Genomic DNA, 27,431 nt, shown 5'->3' with positions numbered 1-27,431 from the left:
GAATATCAATAATGCAAATGATAGGGTGAAAGCAAGAACATGGAAGAGTGTATTTAGTTTTTTTTTAAATACATTGCCATCAGATCCTAAACATCTGGTCTTTTCAAATGTTTTTCTGTTTGTAAGATGGGATTCATTGGGCAAATTAACAGGAAGTTGAGGAAAAACATGTTTGCCCTTGTTCTCACAATAAAGCAATGGAAAGCTGTATTCAAACTTGGCAGGTAGAAAGACACATCGTGTTTGTATGCCCACTATTAATTGCGTGTCCTCACACTGCTAAGTTATTATTATTTTTTAAATTAGGCGGTTCTGATAAAAAAAAGTCGTTTGCAATGATATATTGAATATTCTAAGCATATTTAGGCATGTTTCAGTGAGGCTCATGCAGAGTAGAACCTTGCTGCAAAGTGATTGTTCAGAGGGATAATTGTGTATGTCGCTTTGTTGGTGAGAATTCAAAGGAGGAAAGAAGCTGACACATCTTTGCTTTTCAAGGAAACAGACGTCTTCCTTCCGTGTTCTTTCCTCATATCATTGTCCTGCCTAGCGGAGTCTGAGGTTGGCAACAGCAGGCTCTGCTCAACGCAGGATGATAAACAGTGACTGCCAAGCACTGAGCCAGATGGTCATGGAGAGGGTGAAGACATTGGTACAAAACGCCTCCTCAGTATACAAAATTAAAAACTATATGATTTAATAAAAAGAGGTTCTTACTCTTTTGTTGATGACCTATTTTAATGAGTCTCATCAAAATACATTTCAATGCTGAACACTATAGCGCTGAAAGTGTGACGTCCAACACAATGCATCATGGCTCTTTAATGCATCGGAATGGCATCTTTATGTTGGGTTCAATGCAAGACTGTCCTAAAGTTGTTTTTTTCTTTAACAAGTTCCAAATATGTCACAAAAGTGCGGCATTAATAACTGCCACAGTAATTGTCATGATTGCTTCAGGGGAAAAAAAGATTTGGTGAGAATTGCCTCATTTTCAGCACAAAAGCAAAGCTTAGAAACTCAACTAATGAGCAAAGAAACAGGCGGCGAATGTCTGTAATTGCTTGTATAACTTGTATTCTCGGAAGTGAAAACCAGTGGTGGTCAATCAAGCCAAGATGGCTGTTGACAGCAAGAAGCGCACAAACTGAGTACAAAAGAGGCTTAAATCTTCCTGCAAAAAGCAGATACGAGCAAAAAAAATCGAACTATTCAATGGAATACAGCCCTATACATTATCAAAGAAAGATTTGTCGAGTGATATCAAGGATTATACGACCGTCGCGTTCCCAGACACATTAAACTATTGTACTGAAGATGCCATTCAACAAGACAAAACCGATACTTCTTCGTGTGTGGCTGGGTCAAGGAAATTGGTATAAAGATTCTCTCGGATAAATATGCATCGTTTATGCTCGGGTAAGGTTGCATTTCATGATTTGACTTTGCGTCTAAATAAGCCATGTTTGTTGCAGTTGTTGTGCGGCGTTTACGAGTATACATGTTTTTGTCTGTCTTCATCAAAATATAGCTATAGTTGTCAACACTGTGTATGTGCTGAAAGCTTCAATAATGATTGCTGCCTTTGGTAAAAGCGTAAGGTTTTGTTCCCATTTGCTTTCTTTTTATTTCGAAACACTCAGAGCAAACGTGTTTAAGGAATACAAATAATATCAAGCTAATACCTAAATGGGAAATAATAAACTTTAAAAGTCTAACAAACAAACCTTTAACAAAATGATTACTGCAAACGTGTGCATTCTTCGACTCTGCTCCCTTTGTCTGGAGTGCGAGCTGCATGCTGAATTACACTCTAAAGAAATGTTTATCCTTTTCGAAATTAGAACAATTCGTACAGTCAAAAACAACAAAAGCATACGGCTTTTTATCTTTGAGAAATGCTAAATGGCGCCTACTACCCATTGAGCACAGAGCTAACTTGACCACCACGCATATTTAATAGGCGGGACGTGAGCCGGACGTGATGTCAGTAAAGTCCAAGTAATATATCAGCTGTATAAAATGACAAACCTCCTTTTGTACGCCATCACCTGGTACATGTTCGTGTGTTCATGGCATATCCAGACTGTTGTTTGTTAGCTTTGTTGCTCAGACAGCAATGTGTTTATTTTATTTCAGATTGGGGTATGTCATTTCTTAATAGGGAAAGATGTTAATATCTTTTGTGTTCATGTTAGCATTTAGGCTAGCGCCGGTCAGTCTGTGAATTTATGAAAGCGCGATTATCTATCACGGCTTTTTGATCATTTTAATACAAAACGGTAATACTACCGGTAACCGTCGCAAGTTTTAACCCAGATATAACGAATACCGTTTATCAATACATACATCAATATCCCTACTCTATTTACATGTCACGACCTGCTAACACAAAATAACTACTTTTAGAAACACAGCACCTTGCTCACATAGATACTCACACTGCTCTTCTGGCTTTCTACCAACAGGTAAGATAGTGAGCTGATGCTGAGAAATCGTCTCTGAGTATAGTATTCTGGATTATAAATCATGCCTCGCACCTGTATAGTAGTAGGTTGTGACGATAAATTCAACTTAGTCGGAGAAATCACTAGGAAGACAACAAAAGAAGCTTGTTTCATCTCAGCATTTTACATCTGAGGAGTGAGGATTTTTTCTGAATTGATCATCTAAACAGGGAACAAAAGTATTGCGCTGAAAAGGTACACTAGTCGGCATCCCAGTGAAAACGGACATCGTAAGTGACGGTTTTATTATGTTCTTATTTTGCATTTCGTGTGTCTAGCACTTAGCACTACAAGCCTGCCATGATTAGTGGTGGTGGTAGTTGTTGGAAATACCGATCGTTGCTATGTGCTTTGTGAAATCAATGTGTGTGAAAGAAGTTTCTCTAATGCTTAATGGTTAAGGTATACAAAATGTTTCTAGATGTTTCTGGGGTTATTTAGAGGGTTTTATACACGGAATAGATTGTATTCCATTACCTGCATTGTTAGCCGCCATGGGTGGAAGGGTCGCACTAATATCCAATGAAAACTTTAACCTTAGACCTAACCTAAATAATACATATAATATAATTTGAGGTGCTTACTATGGAGGTCCGTCACACCACTACCTCTCCATCTGGCTGTTATCTATTGCCCCCCTGGGCCCTATTCTGGCTTTGTCAGCGAATTTCCAGAGTTTGTTGCTGATCTAGTGACACACGCAGATAATACAATTATAATGGGGGATTTTAATATTCATATGAATACCCCATCAGACTCTCCTTGCATGGCGCTCCAGACTATAATTGATAGTCTTACACAAATAATAAATATGAACCCACGCATCGCAACGGTAATACGATAGATCTAGTCCTTGTCACCACCTCCTAAGTTATGATACTCCCGTACACTAAAATAATGTCCGATCACTACCTTATAAAATTTGAAGTTCTGACTCATAGTCAACAAACTTCTAACAACCAATGCTTTAGCAGCCACCATAGTAATGCTGCCACAACTACGACTCTTGCTGGCCTATTGCCCACGGTATTGGCACCATTCCCAAATTATGTGGGCTCTATCGATAACTTCACTAACAACTTTAACGATTCTCTGCGCAACGCTGTAGATAGTATAGCACCACTAAAGCTAAAAAAGGCCCCTAAAAGGCGTACCCCCTGGTTCACAGAAAAAAACAGAGCTCTTAAACTATCATGTAGAAAGCTGGAACGCAAATAGCATGCGACTAAACTTCAGGTTTTTCATCAAGCACCACACCTAAAACTAATTACTACACAAAGCTTATCTGGCTAAATAGAAACGATCCTAAATATTTGTTTAGTACAGTAGCGTAGCTAACCCAACAAGAGGCTTCCCCCAGTAGCTCCACCCACTCGGCAGATGACTTTATGCAATTCTTTGCTAAAAAAATGTAACTCATTAGAAAGGAGATTAATGATAACGCGTCCTAGCTCCAATGGGTTCTATTAACACATACAAATGTATGTACAATGGATATTTAGCTCCAAAATAATCTCTCTCTTTTTGAAGAAATAACATTAGAGGAACTCCTGCAACTCGTAAATGGGACAAAACAAATTCCTGGGAAACTTATCAAGGCACTGTTTGTAATATTAGGACCATCAGTGCTAAATATTAACTTATCACTTTCCTCTGGTATTACTTCCCTAGCATTCAAAACAGCAGTTATTCACCCTCTGCTCAAAAAACCTAACCTAGATTCTGACCTCATGGTAAACTACCGGCCGGTGTCCCACCTTCCCTTTATTTCGAAAATCCTCGAAAAAATTGTTGCCTGACTAATGACCTATTGCCAACTATGGATGCTGATACATCATCCATGTTGCTGCTACTTGATCTCAGCGGTGCTTTCGATACCGTCGATCATAACATTCTATTAGCATGTATTAAAACATGCATGGTATGTCAGACTTAGCCTTTTCTTGGTTTCACTGCTATCTTACTAACAGAATGCAGTGTGTCTCCCATAACAGCGTGCCCTCAAAGTATGTTACGGTAACGTGCAGAGTTCCACAGGGGTCGGTTCTTGGCCCTGCACTCTTAAGTATCTATATTCTGCCGCTAGTTGACATCATACGCAAATATGGTGTTAGCATTCACTGTTAAGCTGATGGCACCCAACTTTACATGCTTCTAAAGCTGACCAACATGCCAGATTGGAGTCATTTGAAGGCGTGTCAAAATGAAATCAAACAATGGATGTCCAGCAACGCTTTGCATCCTAACGCTAAGAAAACAGAAATGTTAAATATCGGTTCTGTTAGACACCGGCACTTATTTAATAATACCACTTAAACATTTGTGGTCCCTTCCAAGGTTTCTCGTTTTTCCCATTGGGTTAAGTTTTTTCTTGCCCTGATGTGGGATCTGAGCCAAGGATGTCGTTGTGGCTTGTGCAGCCCTTTGAAACATTTGTGATTAAGGGCTATTTAAGTAAACTTTGATTGATTGATTGATTGAAAAGTCCTGCAGCACATTTACTAGTGCAAAGCTCGACAAACTGTTAATAGTTAAATGTCCTCCAAAGAGCACACAAGGTTGTCTTTTAGGGGTGTAACGATTTGTTTTAACAACAATTTGATTTGATTGAATATTTGTGGTTGTCCATAAGATGTACGATTTATAATTTTTTTAGAATGATAAGAACCAAAACAATTCAGTAGGTTGAAATGTATTCAGTAACTTTTTGGCAAAAAATGATGACTGCCGCACAACAAGAGATAAAAAGAAGGAGCTTATTGACTACGGAGTGGTCTATAATGGTTACAATTACTTTTGCAGAGCCTAAATACACAGTAGCAGTTATCCAATAAGTAAGAAAAGTTGGTTTTGCAAAATAAGTTGAAACAAAACGCCAGATAATATATCTCCTAATAGGTGCCATTTTGAGTGCGCCTTATAGTATATATAAATAATTATGTACACACTTATACACATACATACTGTACACACACACACACACACACACACACACATATACATATATATACATATATATATATAATATATATATATATATATACACACACATATACATATACATATATATATGTATATATATATATACACACACATAAATATATATATAGATATATACACACACATATACATATATACATACACACATACATACATACAGTATATATTAACACATACATATACTGTACACACACACATATATATATATTTATACACATACATATGTATATATGTGTATGCATATATTTGATATATATTTGATGTATATATATATATATATATATATATATATATGTTATGTACATTTACCTGTACTAAATGTATGTACATATACATGCTGTATTGGGACAGATCCATTAAGGGTTTGAGCAGAAATATGTCGTAACAGAACTGTTCGTGCACACATTTTTTTAAAGAATGTCTAACTGAAAGTAGCAAGAAAATAGATACTATTATCACTTGATAGCGTGTGTCCGGGTGGAAGAACAAGTATACCGACTCCTATTTCACTGTTGCGCCATCAACACGTGACTCAAGAGCCAAAGCTTTGTGGTAAGAGAAAATGAGCAGTAATTATTGTAGTGTTATTATACAGTAATTAAATAAAGGATTAGCACTTTCTCTCCCTGACAACATATTGCCAGCAAACAGGTCAATGATTTAGTAAAGTTACCATAGTATAGTCTGCTGGTACTTCATTTCAGGTGTAAACTATATATAAAAACGTTTAATAACATGAAAGAGACTACAGAAAAAAACAGAAAATATCATTAGTTAAAAGTTGACCAACCTTCCGTGTGCATGAAAGTCTAAATGAAGAAACTGGTCTTCAGAAGAGAGTGCTCTTTTGGCCCTCTGATGCTTGCTGTGAACAACCTCTGTGTCGTAGGAAAGGCCTTCATAGTGCCTGATGTACTTGTTGAGGGGATTCCGATACTGTCCTGTGGAGTGTAGGAAACACAGACAATAATTATGAAGTCCCATAAGTAAGGCTATTTATGCAGCATTTCACTACAGTGAGTACAAACCTCACACTTTAACAACCGTTTTTTTAATTACAGATTGTGTTCTTAACGGACGATACGAAAGAAATTAAACTTGGATACACGTAGGAGTAGTCAGTATACAGCAGTATAGATTTACTATCCACTGTAAATGACTCAATACACAGCCATTATTGTCTAAATAGCTGGCAAACATGATGAGTACAAAGACAGTTGAGTCTTGCCGTACTGTCAGGCAATGTGGTAGCAGCATTTCAACATGTAATGTGACATTCTGAAGCAGAGCATGATCCCCTCCCACATGATAATGAGCAAAAACACACCTTCAACATGATAAGTACCTCTGTGAACTTTGTGACGAAAATGAACGAGTATCCTAGACAGGTACGTCTTCAGACCTGAACCCAATTGACAACCTGATTTTCATTGGATAGTAAAAGATCTATATATACTGCGGTATTCTGACTACTCTTACGTGACCCTTACGAGTCCTGGGCATGACGTTAAAGTGCATCCAGCAGTGGAGGCTCCTTTATGGGGTCTTGGGGCACTAGGAGGTTAACCCCTTTACTACTGTAACCCCAGGTGGCCCATGGCAAAGGCCTAGTACCTGACTGCCCCCTAGCCAGGGATACGGTGAAGACCTCAACGGCGGAGCAGGCGGAAGATGGTAGATTTAAGAACTACCACAACAGCTGCGATGGCAGAAGAAGCTGCAGCAGAAAAGGGTCCCCAGTCGTCTTGGACTCTATGCCACTGGACCCTGACCCGATTCTGTCAAGGATCGTGTGGTGACTGTCTGTGCACCAGTCTCCCCACGTTAAACTAAGTCACGCACAGGCATCCTCCATAAAGGGATAGACCCCTACCAGGAGGATCGTCATACTCGTTCCAGTGACCGCCGATGATGATGATACTGCTTTGCAAGTTGCACACAGACTACTCTAAATTATATTTAATTTTAATTTGTATTATTGTCTTTTGAGAAGATACAATAAAACATATCCTGCTGAAAACGTCTCGGTATGATGACGTCAGCGCGTGATGTCGCGGATTGTAGCGGACATTTTGGGACAGCATGGTGGCCAGCTATTAAGTCGTCTGTTTTCATCGCAAAATTCCACAGTATTCTGGACATCTGTGTTGGTGAATCTTTTGCAATTTGTTCAATGAACAATGGAGACAGCAAAGAAGAAAGCTGTAGGAGGGAAGCGGTGTATTGCGGCCGACTTCAGCAACACAAACACGGCCGGTGTTTCATTGTTTACATTCCCGAAAGATGACAGTCAATCTTTACCATTGGCCTGTGGAGAACTGGGACAACAGAGACTCTTACCAGGAGGACTTTGAGTTGGATACGCAGACACAGTACCGTGAGTACGCTTCCAAACATTTGATCGCTTGCCCGTACGTGCGTGCCGCTATGTGCATGTCACGTACGTAACTTTGGGGACTTTGGGGAAATATATGTGCTGTATGAACTTTGGGAAGGTGAACGATACTTTGGGCTGTGGGATTGAGTGTGTTGTGCAGGTGTTTGAGTTGTATTGGCGGGTTATATGGACGGGAGGGGGGAGGTGTTTGTCATGCAGGATTAATTTGTGGCATATTAATTATAAACCTCGTTGTGTTGTGGCTAATAGAGTATATATGTCTTGTGTTTATTTACTGTTTTAGTCATCCCCAGCTGAATATCAGGTCCCACCCGCCTCTCACAGCATCTTCCCTATCTGAATCGCTCCCACTGCCCTCTAGTCCTTCACTCTCACTTTCCTCATCCACGAATCTTTTATCCTCGCTCAAATTAATAGGGAAATCATCGCTTTCTCGGTCCAAATCGCTCTCGCTGCTGGTGGCCATGATTGTAAACAATGTGCGGATGTGAGGAGCTCCACAACCTGTGACGTCACGCTACTCGTCTGCTACTTCCGGTACAGGCAAGGCTTTTTTATCAGCGACCAAAAGTTGCGAACTTTATCGTCGATGTTCTCTACTAAATCCTTTCAGCAAAAATATGGCAATATCACGAAATGATCAAGTATGACACATAGAATGGACCTGCTATCCCCGTTTAAATAAGAAAATCGCATTTCAGTAGGCCTTTAATGTTAGGGGATGTACTCACTTTTGTGACATCGTTATGGTTACTGTCCATTTTACCTACTGGCAAGTAGGTTCAACAATAAAGGCTAATGTGGATCAATTATGTTGTTGTTTCTGTAACATGCTTGTTTTTTACAAGACAAGGTTTGTTAGCCTTGCGCTCAAGCCCCAACCTGGAGGACCAGTTTTTTCTGGGCAAATTACATATATACACTCAAGTACAAATAATTGTGTTGTACATATTATATGCACTCAAATATGATCGGGATCGTTGATGGCGAGTAATTTGAGTTTGATCACGGTGATCAGCTGTTAGGGTATTTCCTCGATCAAACTTGGCGGAACTGTGTTAGAAGTTACCGCAGTAGTAAACAGTATGGAAGAAACGATGCTTGGTAAATCATACACGGAACAATCCACCTTTATTGACTGTGATCCTGTGTGTGTCTGTGAATGTGTGTGTTTGTGTACGTTTGCATGTGTTTTTGTGAAAATTATTGTGTCCGTGTATGTGTGAGACCATCCCGTTCCACCGCGCAAAAATCAGGCTCTTCACAGCGTAATTAATGTTCAATCTGCGTTGTGCCTCTTCCCATTACACAGCTCGGAAGTGCAGCCCAGAATAACAAAATAAAAAAATATGACTAACACTAGCATAGAAGTTGAAACAACATTTGGAAGGAGCAGCAGCTTTAGTGACAGGCACCAGTAATCCTGCCCTGAATGAGGACTTGCAGGCACTCACACGAGTCTTTATTAGTCCCCACTGGGAGAATAAACAAACCCACTAATTTAATCAGAATAAGGCATTTTTATATCTAAATATTTTTAATCAGACTTATTGTTTATGTGTCTGCAAAGATTCAACTCCTCTGATATAACATTTACTAAAGACTCTGCATACTTGTAGCGAAAAAGAAGTAAAACTGTGGCCCTAAAACAAAGGTACGGACAGGTGCATGTGGTTTTACCTGTACTGTTGCAATTCTAGTAAGCACAATTATATATACGAACAAAATGACAGTTGTCAGCTGCATATATTACCTCAATCAAACATGGCCGGAATGTCTGTTACAAGATACAGCAATAGTAAACAGTATGGATGCAACAGTACTCGCTATAATCCTGCACGGGGCTATCCGACTTGAAAGTATCAGTAAACTGGAAAAACAAGTTCCCTCTATATTGAAGCTATTATCATACATATCTGATTTATGACACCTAAAGACTTCCAAAGTTGCGAATAAATAAATATGATCAAAATAGTATCAATCTCTCTGTGATTACCAAGCTTTTTAAGAGATAATGAGGAAGCCAGACACGTCATCGCGTGACGTAGTGGTAGGGACCGCAGGATCCCTTCCCTACCAAAAACAAAGCAAATCGTGCAGACTTTGTCAGAGCCAATAACGATTACTTTGGGCAAAATTATGATCCAGAACCTTATATCGCCAAGGAGAATGAGCTACAAGTTTTAGAAGCTCTGCTAAACAAATCCAGCTTTAATGAAACACTATAGCATCATGTAGCAGTATTGCTAAGTGCTAAACAAGAAATACAAACTACAAACATAATAAAATGATAGCTTTCTGTAAAATGTCTTCTCTTACTTTGATGACAACTGATATGATGTACATTTTCACATTTAGATGAACAATTACTCATGATGCACACGTAGGGTTAACAAGGAAGTCTCCCTGCAGACACTGTCTTGTGTGAATTGAATGTCACAGATGAACAACTTCTAGAGTCAAGGCTCCTATTATCCAGATGAGTGGCATAATCTAGAACCTATGTGTCAATGTCAAGGCCCGCGGGCCAGTGCCGGCCCGCAAATTATCTATGGCCCCCGGGTTGATATTTGATTAGTATTAGAACCGGCCTGCAGGCCACAGCCGCCTGCTGCTGTTTTGCACGCACCACTACTTTATCAGTGTTGGCACTAGGAAATTTCAAAATGGGGTCCCCATCAAGTCATAAAAATGGGGTCCCACAGTAAAATTTTTGGGGTCCCACTTTTTTGTAACCGTTTTGAAAACAAATAATAAATGTATGTATTATCCTGTTATATCTCACATTCTATATTGTGTTTTTGAAAAATGTTGTCATAAACATTACTTGATTCAACCCAAAAAAATTATACAAAAGAAAACACATTTTTATACATATGTAAATTTATTCAGTTATAAACATTCATTCACTTTCTTCTTTCTTTCATGGGTCTAAACTTTACCCCTGCCGGTATTTTTTTCTATATTTTTATTGTAATATTTTCAGAATGTATTTGTTCTATTTTTGGCCAAAGTAAGACAAAGAAAACAATCTGAAGTTGTCTTAATTTTTTGGTTTTAATGCCATTATTTAAATAGTCTGGTCCGCGTGTGCACAGATTTTCCTCAATGCAGCCCCTGAGCTAAAATGAGTTTGACACCCCTGATCTAGAATAACTTTGACGAGCCGAGATGCTATGATGCAGGAGCAGCAGGACATCACTGCGGCTCACAGTAAAGGCAGCAAGGGGCTACTTAGTTGTCTGTATCATTGCACCGCTAAGAAATAGTTTGTTCACGTTAGAGCTTATAATAACAACATCGCTAATATTTAGTTAATATTCAGGTAATGATGTGTATAAAGAGTAAGGCTGAAACGACGCGTCGACGTAGTCGACGTCATCGGTTACGTAAATATGTCGACGCCGTTTTTGTGCGTCGGCGCGTCGCATATTTACGTCACACTACTTTACTGTCATGGCGGAGCGCAAAGCAGACGATGCGAGCGAGGGGAAAAAAGCACGCCAAAAGTCGTCAAAAGTGTGGGAGTATTTCAATAAACGGCCTAATAATGTTGTTGTATGCACACTGTGTCGAACGGAAATGGCCTATCATAGCAGCACAACGGCTATGAACGAACATTTGAAAAGAAAACCCCCGACAGCGTTCTTGCCATCACCATCAACAAGTCAATCGTCCACGTGCGTATACGTTGTCATTATTACACAAAAACATGAATGTGTCATTTGTATCTGCGTTGTAAATTCATAAACTAAAGCACCGTTTCGCTCTGAGAGGCGCGTTTGGCGTGCCTGTTCAGTGTTTACAAAGACGCGCTCCTCTTTAACGCTGTGGAGAGGCGGCGGCGGCGGCGAGCGAGCGGCGAGGCGCGCCGGGAGCGACGCCGCAATCGTGCCCAGGTGCGCGATCCGCGCAGTTGGAAGAGAAAAGACTTTGTGTAAAATTAAAAGATTGTAAACCTGGCAAAGCCGTCTGGCGTTCAGTCTGTCGGTCCTGAAAGAACCCCACGGCACAAGACGTGTCACAAACGCTAACGTTAATTAGTTGTGCAAATACCTTTTACAACATTAACAGTTACATATACTATGCACAAACCAACAATTAACTTTCACTTTAATCATACTATCATTGTTGTGTTATTAAGCAAAATAAGCAATACTTTTACTTTTGTTGAAATGTTTACACTGTACACTTTTTTGTATTGGATGTTTATCTTTATTTTTGCACATTTTAAAGCAAAATAAGCAATACTTTTACTTTTGAAATGCTTATACTATTCCAGAATATTAAGATTTGCACTGGATGTTTACTTTTATATTTGCACATTAAAAAGCAAATAAGCTACTTTTAATTTTGTTAAATGTTAAAAGTTTTAAATGTTTACATTGTTACAGAATATTTTGTCATGTTGTTGTCAATGTTGACTGAGTGGCCATACTTTTTTTTTTGTAAATAAAAGCCATGCCTTTTGAAAAAACTGGCCTACATTTATTTTTTCCTCTTCATTTTAAATAAATAAAAAAAATCGGTAAAAGGAAAAATAATCTATAGATTAATCGAAAAAATAATCTATAGATTAACCGATTAATCGAAAAAATAATCTATAGATTAATCGATAGAAAAATAATCGTTAGCTGCAGCCCTAATAAAGAGTATTGTTGGCGGGTTTTGGATGGTTATTTAGACAGTTTTGTAGGCAAAATAGAGAGCCCCCCATTGACTACATCGTTAGCGGACTTTTTATGTGATTGTGATATTAATCAAATGGGATGATATGAAAAAATCATTGTGATCATTTTGTTTGCCATATTCCCAACCCTAACTCAAATACAGTAGAATATTTTAACTGGCATAATGGCAGCTATGGATGATAAAGTAACATGTTTTGTTGACTGGATGAACATACTGTATGAAAGGGAGTATTAAAACAGGACGATGACCCAGTGCAGTACGTTTTCTTTAAAGATTGTAAAGTACACGTAAGTGAAAAGGATGCCGTCATCGTAGCTCAACAACCGCCCCCGGTGTCACAGTGTAATTAAGAGTGGGTGGTGGGCATGAAGCAGAATATTTCTCAAGCATCTCCACCCATTTCACCCATTGCTTCACACTCAAAAAGAAGCGCAGATTCCATCTGCACACTGACACAACAATGTAACTTAAAAAATGTGCTTAGCAAAATGAGCGCCATGAAATACATAGCTGAGCAGCACCCTGTTGTACGTCACATTGTTGCAACACATCTTTAAAACCAGTGGAGGGTATTTTCAGTAAAGGGAGTATGTGAGTCTCTGTAATTAGGCTTGACTAGAGCTAGAGAAGCAGAACTAGCATTGTTCAGTGTAAGAATGCAACAAAAAGATGGTACAAGTAGATAGACCAAGCTTAAGCTACTTTACCGCTCATAAGCATTATGAAAAATTTAAGTGCTAACGGTAAATTTTTTATTGAGGTGAGTATACTGTAAGAAGTGAAAGCAGGGACTCTCGTAGAACATTCTAATTTATACAAACAAGAGGTATACTTCCTATTTCATGTACATCATTTACTAAACTCACATGCAGGTTCACAATAACAAGCTGATACATTCATTACAAACCATTTGACTTTGTTGTAATGCATTTGTAATGCTAGTTGACACCATGCAGCGGGTGATTAATTCATAATATTGTTTAATATTTGTTTTTTGACAATATATCAGAGAATATAGTTGTATGTAAATAACCAAAACAAAGACTATTTTAGAGTGTATCGTCATTTGATCTCTTAACTTGTTTTTATTATCTACCCTTTGCATTTTATTGAGTTGTTCTTAATTTTGTTTAATTTATGTTGTTTTTATTTGCATTTTGACAGACAGTTTTTAAAGTGCATGCTATATAAATAAAGTGGATGAAGGGTTCTGTATAACGGCAAAAGACATTAGCTGAATAATATTCAACTATTTTTTTACTAGCACGAATAACGCGGTTAGTTTTTCTCGTAATGAGTAATCTAACTATAGTCGTCCCTCACCACACGGTGCTTCAAATATTCTAGCTCCACCACATCACAGATTTTTTTTTCCAAACATATTTTCTAAATTTTTTGCCTACATTAAGCATTTCTAGGAATAAAAGTAGCTCTATGAACTTAAAATATCAATACTACAGTAGCATAGGCTCTTGGCAAAGACGGACACACTCCCTCCCCTCTTCGTGTCTCCCCAGCTTGCTTCCATGTTTTGTTTTGTCTTAACTTTCTTGTTGCCTATTTTTGCACTGCACTTCAAATCTAAACAATGGAATTGATCAACTGGCCTCTCAAAGCATTTTACAAGATCTCGGGTTCAGGGGAACCTGTCTGTCCTGTCGGAACGGTTGTTGCTGGACACACGACGGACTCTTGGGAGAAGCGGTGAGCCGCGTGCCTGGCAACCCTTTCAGTCAAGGACGCAGACGATATCTCCATATTCCGAATCATGAAAACAGGACATCTGCTGATTGGAGTAGGCGTTGCCCTGTATCGACAAATTGGAAGATGCTTCCAGTCATTCAACGCACTCTAGAGTTGCAACAAATGATTGGAGGATGCGGGCAGAACTGTGGACACTCACTATCTGTAGGATACATTTGAGGACTAGAAATATGCAATTAAGAGTCAAAAAATTTGAAATTTGTTCTCACTCTCAAACACAAACATTCTAATCTTGTTTTTCAAGATTAGCAGCCAGTTTTCTCTGGCTGCGACTTCGCAAAGTTGTTTGCTTCAAGATTTCCCTTGAGGACAGTGCAGCGAAGACGAAACAAACTCCTTCCTGGAAAGATAAACTCTGTTCCTTTGACACCGCTTGCAGAATGACTCCAAGGCCTATTTAACACACACAACGGAGCAGAGCCCTAGTGGCTGGATGCCTGCCTCCTCCCCTCCTGTTGCAAGACTTGTGGTTTCTGTGTAAAATGTTTGTGCGGGCTTATCGGCTCGGGAGTTTTTTTTCTCATTCCAAGTCTGTGCCCCCTCCCCTATAGTAGCCCAGTCTGATATCGCCTTTTTTTTTTTAACTCATCCTTCACCAGCGTCTAACTTTTACCCCACCTTAAGACCGCCGTTAGGTGGAGACCCATCACCGTTCTTGTTCTGTCTCCTGTACAATGTTTTTCTAATCTTGAATGGGTTTGTGGTGAAAATTAAAATATTGTTGCACTTGTGCAATGACAATAAAATTAATACATTGTCGTGTCCACTGATTGGCTCAGCCTCAAGCACCATCACTATATTGGATTAAAAAGAGCGTAAAGGTGACCAAACAATATTAATGTTTGTCTATTAGGACTCTAACAACATTGAAAAATATATTTAGAAGGTCATAAACAGGTTGTGTATGCTCTAACTATGAACATATTCAACTTATAATAAATTATTTGTACTGCGTGTAAATTCTTTCACGTAATCACGTTTACACCGTTACCATACATCTAACATAACTTGGCACGCTACTTTTGGGGTGGTTGTGTTGATGTCAACAAGACAGCAACAGAATACCAGTAAGTCAATTTCAGCAAGTAACTATTTACTAGTGCAAGCAACCACCACACACACAAACACGCACACGTGCAAACACAATTACTACTACAGAGAAATAAACAACAATACATTGAAGTGATGAATTCTGCAATCCTACAACACCCAGTTTGTGGACAAGGAGAGACAAACCCATTGACTCACGTTCAATAGCTTTACTATCAACGAACACGTTTACATGTGGTAACATGTTCTTCCAGTCAGTCACTCACTCACTGCCCAGCGCTGCATAAGTCATATATTTGAACGTTTTTTAAAAAGTCACACACGAATTACTTTCCCTCATAATTAACCACATCTGATAAAGAGTAATTAAGTTAAATTACCTTTTTGAAAAAGTAACGAGTATATGTAATTGAATACTTATAAAAAGTAATTTCCCCAACATTGTTTACTAGTATTTACTAGTAGAATAACTATGGAATTAACTGCTAAATAGTGAAAAATTACTTAGGTCGGCAACTGTTATGAGAAAATAGTTATAAAAGAACACTTAATTCATAAAGAATGGCTCCAGGGAACATATAAACGCCTTTTTAAAAAAAGAAAAAAAATCGGATGTAATGATCATGTAAAAAGCAAAAAACACTAACAGAAAATGTACAAAACATTTTCTCAACAGGAGGAATACAATTTTAGGGATGAACAGAATATTGAACATTATGTTGTGGTTAGAGTGTCCGCCCTGAGATCGGTAGGTCGAGAGTTCAAACCCCGGTCGAGTCATACCAAAGACTATAAAAATGGGACCCATTGCCTCCTTGCTTGGCACTCAGCATCAAGGGTTGGAATTGGGGGGTTAAAACACCAAAATGATTCCCGAGCGCGACCACTGCTGCTGCTCATTGCTCCCCTCACCCCCCAGGGGGTGGAACAAGGGGATGGGTCAAATACAGAGGTTAATTTTACCACACCTAGTGTGTATGTGACAATCATTGGTAATTTAACTTTAACTGTTATGAGGAAATAATTACAATAAAGAGTACTTAAGGAAAGAGCATACAAACGTCTTTTTAAAAAAAACAAAAAAAAACGAATGTAATGATCATGTAAAAAGCAAAAAACACTAACAGAAAATGTACATTAATTTTTCTCAACAGGAGGAATACAATTTTAGGGATAATCAGAATATTGAACATTTTTATGCATTTAGTACATCAGTGTGTGGAATTACACTATGGACTTGATCAGGTAAGGAACTTAATGTACTAACTTTGGTCAGTTTAAGAAGTATAATAAGCATATGGTATTCACCAAGTAGAACTGTGGAAGCCTGATAATAATAAAATATACTTTCATGGGACAAGGATGGAATCAGAAAAGCTTTTCTTCTTCCTACTCCTTTTTGGACATGTCTAATTGTTAAAAACACATGAATTACTTCCCCTCATAATTAACCAAATCTGATAAAGAGTAATTAAGTAAAATTACCTTTTTGGGAAAGTAACGAGTAACTGTAATTGAAGACTTATAAAAAGTAATTTCCACTACATTGTTTACTAGTATTTACCAGTAGAATAACTGGAATTAACTGTTAAAACAGTGAAAGATGACTTAAGTTGGCAACTGTTATGAGGGAATAGTTATAAAAGAAATGTAATCGGATGTAACGATCATGTTAAAAGCAAAAAACATTTTAACAGAAAATGTACAATAATTTTTCTCAATAGGAGGAACACAATTTTAGGGATAAACAGAATATTGAAAATGTTTATGCCATTAGCACATCAGTGTGTGGAATTTAACTATGGACTTGATTAGGTAAGGAACTTAATGTACTAACTTTGGTCAGTTTAAGAAGTATAATAAGCATATGGTATTCACCAAGTAGAACTGTGGAAGCCTGATAATAATGTAAGACACTTTCATGGGACAAGGATGGAATCAGAAAAGCTTTTCTTCTTCATACCCCTTTTTGGACATGTCTAATTGTTAAAAACACATGAATTACTTCCCCTCATAATTAACCAAATCTGATAAAGAGTAATTAAGTTAAATGACCTTTTTGGGAAAGTAACGAGTAACTGTAATTGAAGACTTATAAAAAGTACATTGTTTACTAGTATTTACTAGTAGAATAACTATGGAATTAACTGTTGAATAGTAAAAAATGACTTAAGTTGGCAACTGTTATGAGGAAATAGTTATAAAAGAACACTTCACTCATAAAGAATGCTAAAGAGCACATTTATAAAAATGTAATCGGATATAACGATCATGTTGAAAGCAAAAAACATTTTGACAGAAAATGTACATACATTTTTCTCAACAGGAGGAATACAATTTTAGGGATAAACAGAATATTGAACATTTGTATGCCTTTAGCACATCAGTGTGTGGAATTAAACTATGGACATGATTAGGTAAGGAACTCAATGTACTAACTTTGGTCAGTTTAAGAAGTATAATAAACATATGGTATTCACCAAGTAGAACTGTGGAAGCCTGATAATAATATAAGACACTTTCATGGGACAAGGATGGAATCAGAAAAGCTTTTCTTTTTGGACATGTCTAATTGTGTGATTGTTCACTGTGATGTACATTTGTCTAACGTTCTCCAAATTAATACATTCAAATGATATCAACCGAGCCGTTAGTTAGCATAAAGCTAAAAGGTACGATACAGCCCAGTCGGCATCTCTTATCTACCCACAACAATGGACGTCGGCTCTATTGACAAGGCAACACAACATAAACCTCATGACAGCACGCAGAACGACACGACACATACGGTTTCGTTTTAACCCGTCATTCTGAAACCACGGGAAACGGTCCGCCTAGCGTTTTTTCGGAGCGACAATACGGCGAAAAGGGTGCAGTCCCCTTCATAACAAGCAGGCCGCTGCTTATCCTGAGCGTTAGCCGTGAAGCTAGTTAGCCCTCCATGCTAACCCTTATCCACATATTTAACACAACTTGTGCCCTTTTTTTCCCCCCCCAGGCGCCAAAAAAACAAAAAGAAAACGCCTCGCTCACCTTGAGTGGAGTTTAGCAAGTAGACGAAGAGGACAACTTTGAGAAGCAGCATATCTGGTAGATCCATTATTAACGCATTGATGCCGTTTGCACTTTATTGTCCTACTTAGATAGGCGCAGACGCCCTGTGTGTTTATTGCAGCTTCCTCTCGTCGCCCTGTGGTCGCCCCCTCGCTCCTGCGCGGTGACGTCACACGCAGCGCAGTTGCTATAGCCCCTCCCCCCGAATGCAGCCAGGGTTCCGGTCACTTTATTAGGCACACTTGCACAATCTCATCATATACACCTCGGCCTTCAGTGATGTCCGACTTCAAATACCATCATTTATGCTGGATAAAAATACTATAGTTAAAGTTAAAGTACCAATGATTGTCACACACACACACTAGGTGTGGCGAAATTATTCTCTGCATTAGAGGTGAGGGGAGCAGTGGGCAGCAGCGGTGTCTGCGCCCGGGAATCATTTTTTGGTGATTTGAGTTGAGTTGAGTTTGAGTTTATTTCGAACATGCAAGCATACAACATGATACATCACAATTTCCATTCTCTTTTCAACATGTTCGAAAAGGAGTAGGAAGAAGCAGAGCTTATTTAATCCTACCCCTTTTCATTTACATAACAGTTGCTAAAACTTTTTGTTCACTTCCCGTTCACAATTTATTCACAATATACTCCATAAGTAATCACAATAAAAATAAATAAATAATAATAATTTAATTTAAAAAATTGGTGAAGTAAGTCATATTTCATATGATGAGATAAGTAAGATTATTTTGAGAATGAATGAATGGATGGATGAAATAAATTAAGAATGTTTGTCATGGTTCTTGTTCTTTGTACTTTGTAAACACTTTAAGTTTGAAGAGTTTCTTGAAGTGGATCATATTAGTACATTGTTTGATTGCTTTGCTTAATCCATTCCATAATTTAATTCCACATACTGATATACTGAATGTCTTAAGTGTTGTACGTGCATAAAAATGTTTTAAATTAAATTTTTCTCTAAGATTATATTTCTCCTCTTTTTTTGAGAAGAATTGTTGTATATTCTTGGGTAGCAGGTTATAGTTTGCTTTGTGTATAATTTTAGCTGTTTGCAAATTCACAAAATTCCAACCCTTAATGCTGAGTGTCAAGCAGGGAGGTAATGGGTCCCATTTTTATAGTCTTTGGCAGTGTTTTTCAACCTTATTTGAGCCCAGGCCCATTTTTTTGCGTTGAAAAAATCCGGAGGCACACCACCAGCAGAAATCATCAAATTTTAGTGGCTTTTTCTCTTTTTTTAGTATTTTCCTGTAGCAGTTTCATGTCTTAGTTTGAGCGATATTTCCCGCATCTATTTTGTCTTAGCAATCAAGGATATTTCAGTTGTTTTTAATCCTTCTTTGTGGGGACATTGTTGATTGTCGTGTCATGTTCGGATGTACTTTGTGGACGTCGCCTTTGCTCCACAGTAAGTCTTTGCTGTCGTCCAGCATTCTGTTTTTGTTTACTTTGTAGCCAGTTCAGTTTTAGTTTTGTTCTGCATAACCTTCCCTAAGCTTCAATGCCTTTTCTTAGGAGCACTCACCTTTTGTTTATTTTTGGTTTAAGCATGAGATACCTTTTTACCTGCACGCTGCCTCCCGCTGTTTTCGACATCTACAAAGCAATTAGCTACCAGCTGCCACCTACTGATATGGAAGAGTATTACACGGTTACTCTGCCGAGCTCTAGACAGCACCGACACTCAACAACAACACATACTGTAGTTTGCAGACTATAATTACTGGTTTGCAAAAAATATTTTTAACCCAAATAGGTGAAATTAGATAATCTCCCATGGCACACCAGACTGTATCTCACGGCACACTAGTGTGCCGCGGCACAGTGGTTGAAAAACATTGGTCTTTGGGGTTTGAACTCACAACTAGGGATGTTCGATAATGGCTTTTTTGCCGATATCCGATATTGTCCAACTCTTAATTACCGATAACGATACCAACCGATACCTATATATGCAGTCGTGGAATTAACACATTATCATGCCTAATTTGGACAACCAGGTATGGTGAAGATAAGGTCCTTTAAAAAAAAATGAATAAAATAAAACAAGATAAATAAATTAAAAACATTTTCTTGAAGAAAAAAGAAAGTAAAACAATATAAAAACAGTTACATAGAAACTAGTAATGAATGAAAATTAGTAAAATTAACTGTTAAAGGTTAGTACTATTATTGGACCAGCAGCACGCACAATCATGTGTGCTTACGGACTGTATCCCTTGCAGACTGTATTGATATATATTGATATATAATGTAGGAACCAGAATATTAATAGCAGAAAGAAACAACCCTTTTGTGTGAATGAGTGTGAATGATTTAAATGGGGGAGGAAGGTTTTTTGGGTTGGTGCACTAATTGTAAATGTATCTTGTGTTTTTTATATTGATTTAATAAAAATAAAAAAAAATAAAAAAATTAAAACAGATACCGATAATAAAAAAAACAGATACCGATAATTTCCGATATAACATTTTTTAAAGCATTTATCGGACATCTCTACTCACAACCTACCGATCTCAGGGCGGACACTCTAACCACTAGGCTACTGAGTAGGTAACATACATACAGATACAGATACAGAAACACATTTATGCACTACTGAGCATTGTACAAAACAGGTTGTTTTCTGGCGCATTTAAAAAAAATCAATAAACGCACATCAGCAATTCAATCAATCAATCAATGTTTACTTATATAGCCCTAAATCACGAGCTTCTCAAAGGGCTGCACAAGCCACGACGACATCCTCGGCTCAGATCTCACATCAGGGCAAGAAAAAACTTAACCCAATAGGATGACAATGAGAAACCTTGGAGGGGACCGGTGCAATGGACGTCGAGTGGATCTAGCATAATAAAACATATTAAAATTAAACATATCTTATGTGGTACTGTCAAAATGAAAATTGCAAAAAACATTTTTAAGCGTGAAAAAATAAAGAAATAAAATATCTGAACTCACATTTCATCGCCGGGACAGCATCGTCTCACGAGATGTAGTTTCTCTTTAAATATCCTTCTTGAAAATGGCCTTGCAAATATATGTCTTGTCTTGTCTAATCATAAAAGATGCAGATGAGGCGTGTTGGCTGAGTTCTTAAAGTTTACTCCACAGCGTGCTCATCAAAAACATCCCGCTGCCGGCATGTCTACATTCAACAACCTAAACGGGGCTACTACTGCATGCTCTTCACCACTGTGGTATGCTGGGTAATAGAGTTCTTATGTGACCTGGCTCATCCATCCATCCATCCATTTTCTACCGCTTGTCCCTTTCAGGGTCGCGGGGGGTGCTGGAGCCTATCTCAGCTGCATTCGGGCGAAAGGCGGGGTACACCAGTGACGTGCGGTGAGGTTGATGGCTGGTGAGGCACTGACTTCATCACAATCGGATTTACAAACATATGAACCCTAAAAAGTATCTTATTCACCATTTGATTGGCAGCAGTTAACGGGTTATGTTTAAAAGCTCATACCAGCATTCTTCCCTGCTTGGCACTCAGCATCAAGGGTTGGAATTGGGGGTTAAATCACCAAAAATGATTCCCGGGCGCGGCACCGCTGCTGCCCACTGCTCCCCTCACCTCCCAGGGGGTGAACAATGGGATGGGTCAAATGCAGAGGACAAATTTCACCACACCTAGTGTGTGTGTGACAATCATTGGTACTTTAACTTAACTTTAACTTTACACATACAAACTGTAGCACACAAAAAAGCACATTTAATAAAAAAACGTTATTATGGTCTTACCTTTACTTATAAATGAAGTCCATGTGCCACTGTTGTGCTGGATTAATGAACCCCCTGACGGGAGTGTTATATCAACTAAAGCCCTCACTTCAACTTTCCACGTGCAAGATTGAATCTATTTAAAAAAGTGTAACCGAGGGTTTATAAATGTTGCCTATACTGTATGAAACTACAAAATAACAAACACGGAGGCTCCAGTTTACACGAGGAACACTTTATTTACCTTCTTTCAAAAACCTACACTCCATCACTTCCGCTCTTAGCGCCTTCAAAATAAGAGCTTAAGGCATATACTGTATAACAGCGCATAACAGGAACTTAACATCACAAAGAGGAAAGCCCATAAAAATAGGTTACAAAAGTTATTTAATAAGAAGCCAAAAAGTGCAAAAACAATAATGTTCGTGTTGGAGGAGTTGTGAATTAGGTACACCTGCAGTGTGCAGGTGTACCTAATGTTGTGGCCCTGCAGTCATTCACAACTCCTCCAACACGAACATTATTGTTTTTGCACTTTTTGGCTTCTTATGAAATAACTTTTTTAAATAAATTCAATCTTGCACGTGGAAAGTTTAAGTGTGGGCTTTAGTTGATATAACACTCCCGTCAGGGGGTGCAAATTCTACGGCGGGGGTGCAGGAGGCGGATTACTGCGAGCCTCAACCAGTGCGTCTTTTGCAGCCGTTTTATGATCGCTCAGCACAAGAAATACGTTACACACATACAATTGTTGACAAAATACACTGTACATTATATACCTCAGCTAACTAAACTATGGAAATGTATAATATAATTCATATAGCAATGCGGTCTCACTGCACAGCAGGCCAGCAGTTAGCCGAGTCTGCAATCCATGGTGAGGCACAAATGAGTGACGTGCCTCAACTGGCTGCTGTTCACCGCACCGTCTCTTCTCAGTATTTGAACGGCAAATGTGAAAATTCAGCGATTTTGAATAAAAATAATCTAAAACTGGTGAAGTTAAATGGAAAATAACGTTATAGTATAATCACTGGATACATTTAACAATTTAATATATATTTTTTTCTTTTTACATTTTTTTTCTTTCCATGATGGCAGGTGAGGCCACGCCTCACCTGCCTCTAGTGACTGGACGTCACTGTCGAAATGTGCCCACTGGATGTCGCAATCGCGATTATTTGTATCTTAGTAGATGATGCTACATAGGTACAAAATAAACCACATGATGTTAGTACATTAGTCGAGGAAAATGATCAAACTACATAAAACATACTGTCATTTGATTTTGATGATTTTTTTTTATCTTGATGGATTGAAAATGAACACCAATGAGTTGACTGATGAACATTATCACATAATTTATTCAGAAAATATAAATACCGCAACATGTAAGTGTAAAAAAAACAAAAAAAACAACATTATGATTTATGATGTTTTTGTTCTATTTTTAAACAAAGAAAACAATCAGAAGTTGTCTTTGTTTTTAAGTTATCGTGCCGTGATTTTACCAGTCTGGCCCACTTGGGAGTAGATTTTTCTCCATGTGGCACCCGATCTAAAATGAGTTTGACACCCCTGCTATAGGTCCTTATAAGGATGAGCTGCTGGAGCCTACCCCAGTCACAGGGCACCTAAATGTTAAGGTCTGGATACAAAGTAAAATCCACTCAGCATTTGGTTGTTCCCCGTTTATCGCGGTCAAACGGTTCCAGACATGAACCATTTATTGAATACAATATAGCAAGAGTATAAAGAACTGTTTACAAACTTCTAAATACACCTTTTAGCATTATGAGAGCCCACTAGACATGAGATAACACCCTTTGGTCACCTTTACACGCTTTTAATCCAATATAGAAATGTTGCCTGAGGCCGAGTCAATTAATGGCCGCAATACTAAACAGCACACTCTGATTGGTTTGGTCTCCTCTGGTGGCCAATACTCTTGTAGTGTTGATACCATTCGTTAATTTAGCTATTTTTATGCGCGAAAATGCTTAAAGGGGAATTGCACTTTTAGGGGGGGAATTTTGCCAATCGTTCACAATCATTATGAAAGACTGATTGATTGATTGATTGATTGATTGATTTAAACTTTTATTAGTAGATTGCACAGTGAAGTACATATTCCGTACAATTGACCACTAAATGGTAACACCCGAATAAGTTTTTCAACTTGTTTAAGTCGGGGTCCAAGTTAATCAATCCATGCATTCCGACTCGTGAATAAAGGTAAACAAAAGTCTGCTTACAACGTAGCCAACGGGAGGTCCTCTAATCCGCCCATAAAACCCAGATAAAAAAAACATCTAAAAAGCGGCTACAATATACTCCATTTACATTTTGTGACTTGACTATTGGCAAAACTAAATTGGCCCTAGTGTGTGAATGTGAGTGTGAATGTTGTCTGTCTATCTGTTTTGGCCCTGCGATGAGGTGGCGACTTGTCCAGGGTGTACCCCGTCTTCCGCCCGATTGTAGCTGAGATAGGCTCCAGCACCCCCCACGACTCCAAAGGGAATAAGCGGTAGAAAATGGATGGATGGATGGACTATCAACCAAGTACTAGAGATATTGTTATTATAAGTGCTAACACAGACAGACTATAGCAGTGTGCCTATGTTGACATCGAGTGGTTAGCTGTTTCAATTCCATCCATCCATCCATTTTCTACCGCTTGTCCCTTATGGGGTCGCGGGGGGGGGGTGCTGGAGCCTATCCCAGCTGCACACGGGCAGAAGGCGAGGTACACCCTGGACAAGTCGCCACCTGATCAGAGGGCCAACACAGATAGACAGACAACATTCACACTCACATTCACACACTAGGGACCATTTAATGTTGCCAATCAACCTATCCCCAGGTGCATGTCTTTGGAGGTGGGAGGACTCCGGAGTACCCGGGGGGAACCCACCAGTGTTGGGTTAGTTACTGAAAACCAGTAACTAGTTACAGTTACTAGTTACTTTATTTCAAAAGTAACTCAGTTACTAACTCAGTTACTTACACCAAAAAGTAATTCGTTACTGTGAAAAGTAACTATTTAGTTACTTCTTCTACTTTTTGTTTTTAAAGCTCCCATTAATGCCCTTTTAGCCTTCATTTCAGTACTGTTATTGCACTGGAGAATAATACAATCTGTTGATCAACTTGACATGCATTTGCATCACTGAACTCTGCTAAGCAATGTGGTCTACATACAACACACAAAGACAAAGATATGTTTCAAAGGGCCAATTTATTTCAGGCCAGAACAAATTGACAACTATTTTAAATAGCTGCAACATAACATACATAAGTAACAAACAGCATAATAACACTAACACTAACACTAACACTAACCACGTTAAACCCAGATTCCAAACTAACAAAGGTCTTAACTCATTCTCTTTCTATGCCACTTCAATATGGAATGCACTCCCAACAGGTGTAAAATAAAGGGCATGTCTATCCTCCTTCAAAACCGCACTAAAAGAACACCTCCAGGCAACTACAACCCTAAACTAACACCCTCCCTTCCACATAATACCTCTTCGGATTGTAAATAATCAAATGTAGACATTTTTTCTTATACTTTCTGATCTCTCTCTCTATGTCCATTACTTGCTATACATATCCTACCAAGTCAGTCCTACACTGTTTCAATGTCCATTTCTCTGATGATGCAATTGTTGATGCTGATTGTTGATGACAGAAGTGTTGATACCAACCAAACCTAACCCCCCCACCCCCACCCTCCATATCCCACACCCCGGATTGTAAATAATGTAAATAATTCAATGTATATACCCTGATGATTATCTTGTGTGATGACTGTATTATGATGTTAGTATATATTTGATAGTATATATCTGTATCATGAATCAGTGGACACCGACTGAAGCAAGTTGAAAAACTTATTGGGGTTTTACCATTTAGTGGTCAATTGTACGGAATATGTACTGTACTGTGCAACCTACTAATAAAAGTTTCAATCAATCAACAACATAGCTGTAAACCTGGCTTCACCTAAGGAAGGCACACGTGACATACACAAAGCCTAACCAGGCAGATTTGAATTGTTGTTTTGGGCAGTAGACGGGATCTTTGATCCAAGACACAACTTACAATTAACTAAAATGTTATTTTCAAGACACAACTTACATTTAACTAAAATGTTATTTTCTTTGTGCTCGACAAAAGAAAAGAAGTGAGAATATCTCATACTTGCCAACCCTCCCGAATTGCAGTGCCTCTCCCCGGGACAACCATTCTCCCAAATTTCTCCCGATTTCCAGCCGGACTTAAGGCACGCCCCCTCCAGGTCCGTGCGGACCTGAGTGAGGACAGCCTGTCGTCACGTCCGCTTGGCCAACCAAAAAATAACCACAGAACACTATACCTTATAGTGTTCTGTGGTTACTTTTTTGTTGGCCAACGGTTTACGTTGTATTGCGCACCCCTCTCCCCTCCCCTCCCCACACCCAGACACAGACACACACACACACACAGAGAGCGCAGAGGAAGAATCAGAAGCATGTCATTGCTTCGCTGCCATAAAACACGATCAGATCCTCAGTTTCTAGCCGATACTACATAAAAAGTAACGTAAAATAACGCAGTAACGCATCATGTAGTAACGGTAACTGAGTTAATGAATATAAAAAATAACGCGTTAGATTACTAGTTACCGCCGAAACTAACGGCGTTACAGTAACGCATTACTTTGTAACGCGTTAGTCCCAACACTGGAACCCACACAGTCATGGGGAGAACATGCAAACTCCACACAGAAAGATCCCGAGCCCAGGATCAAACCCAGGACCTTTGTATTGTGAAGCACACGTACTAACCCCTGTATCACCGTGCTGCCCCTGTTGCAATTAAATGGATTACATTTACTCAGGATAGCCCGTTGAGATGCAGCATCTTGTTTTCAAGGGGGTCATAACACAAATACAGAAAAACATAAAACATACATAACAAAAAAATACAATCAAACATTAAAAAGAAACCACACGGCTCTACAATTTTTGCAGCACTTAGCATCACACCCGCTCACAAACACTTGCATAACATAAACCATTGTAATCAATTACAAGACAATATCAGGAGCAACATAAACAACTTCAAATCAGAAAGAACAACTTGTTTGCAGGTTGGAAAATACATTAGATTTACAGATAAAATAAGAAGTAATGGACTTTTTAAGAATCAGAGAGATTATTCCA

General features: G+C 38.6%; 1 protein-coding gene across 1 annotated transcript in view; it reads right to left on the bottom strand.

Moving 5' to 3' along the window:
* LOC133612372 (disintegrin and metalloproteinase domain-containing protein 10-like) overlaps positions 1-18,608 on the bottom strand; it is a 45,315-nt gene extending 26,707 nt beyond the window's left edge. Inside the window, exons 1-2 of the mRNA XM_061969729.1 lie at positions 18,445-18,608; positions 6,298-6,448 (exon numbers count right to left, since the gene is read on the bottom strand). Of these exons, the coding sequence (XP_061825713.1) occupies positions 6,298-6,448; positions 18,445-18,511 (218 nt within the window). The 5' untranslated portion in view covers positions 18,512-18,608. The remainder of the gene's footprint in view (positions 1-6,297; positions 6,449-18,444) is intronic.
* Positions 18,609-27,431: the final 8,823 nt, after the last annotated feature.

Source organism: Nerophis lumbriciformis, linkage group LG10 (genome assembly GCF_033978685.3).
Source record: "Nerophis lumbriciformis linkage group LG10, RoL_Nlum_v2.1, whole genome shotgun sequence".
NCBI classification, from domain to species: domain Eukaryota; kingdom Metazoa; phylum Chordata; class Actinopteri; order Syngnathiformes; family Syngnathidae; genus Nerophis; species Nerophis lumbriciformis.
This window is presented reverse-complemented; position numbering and strand designations above follow the sequence as displayed.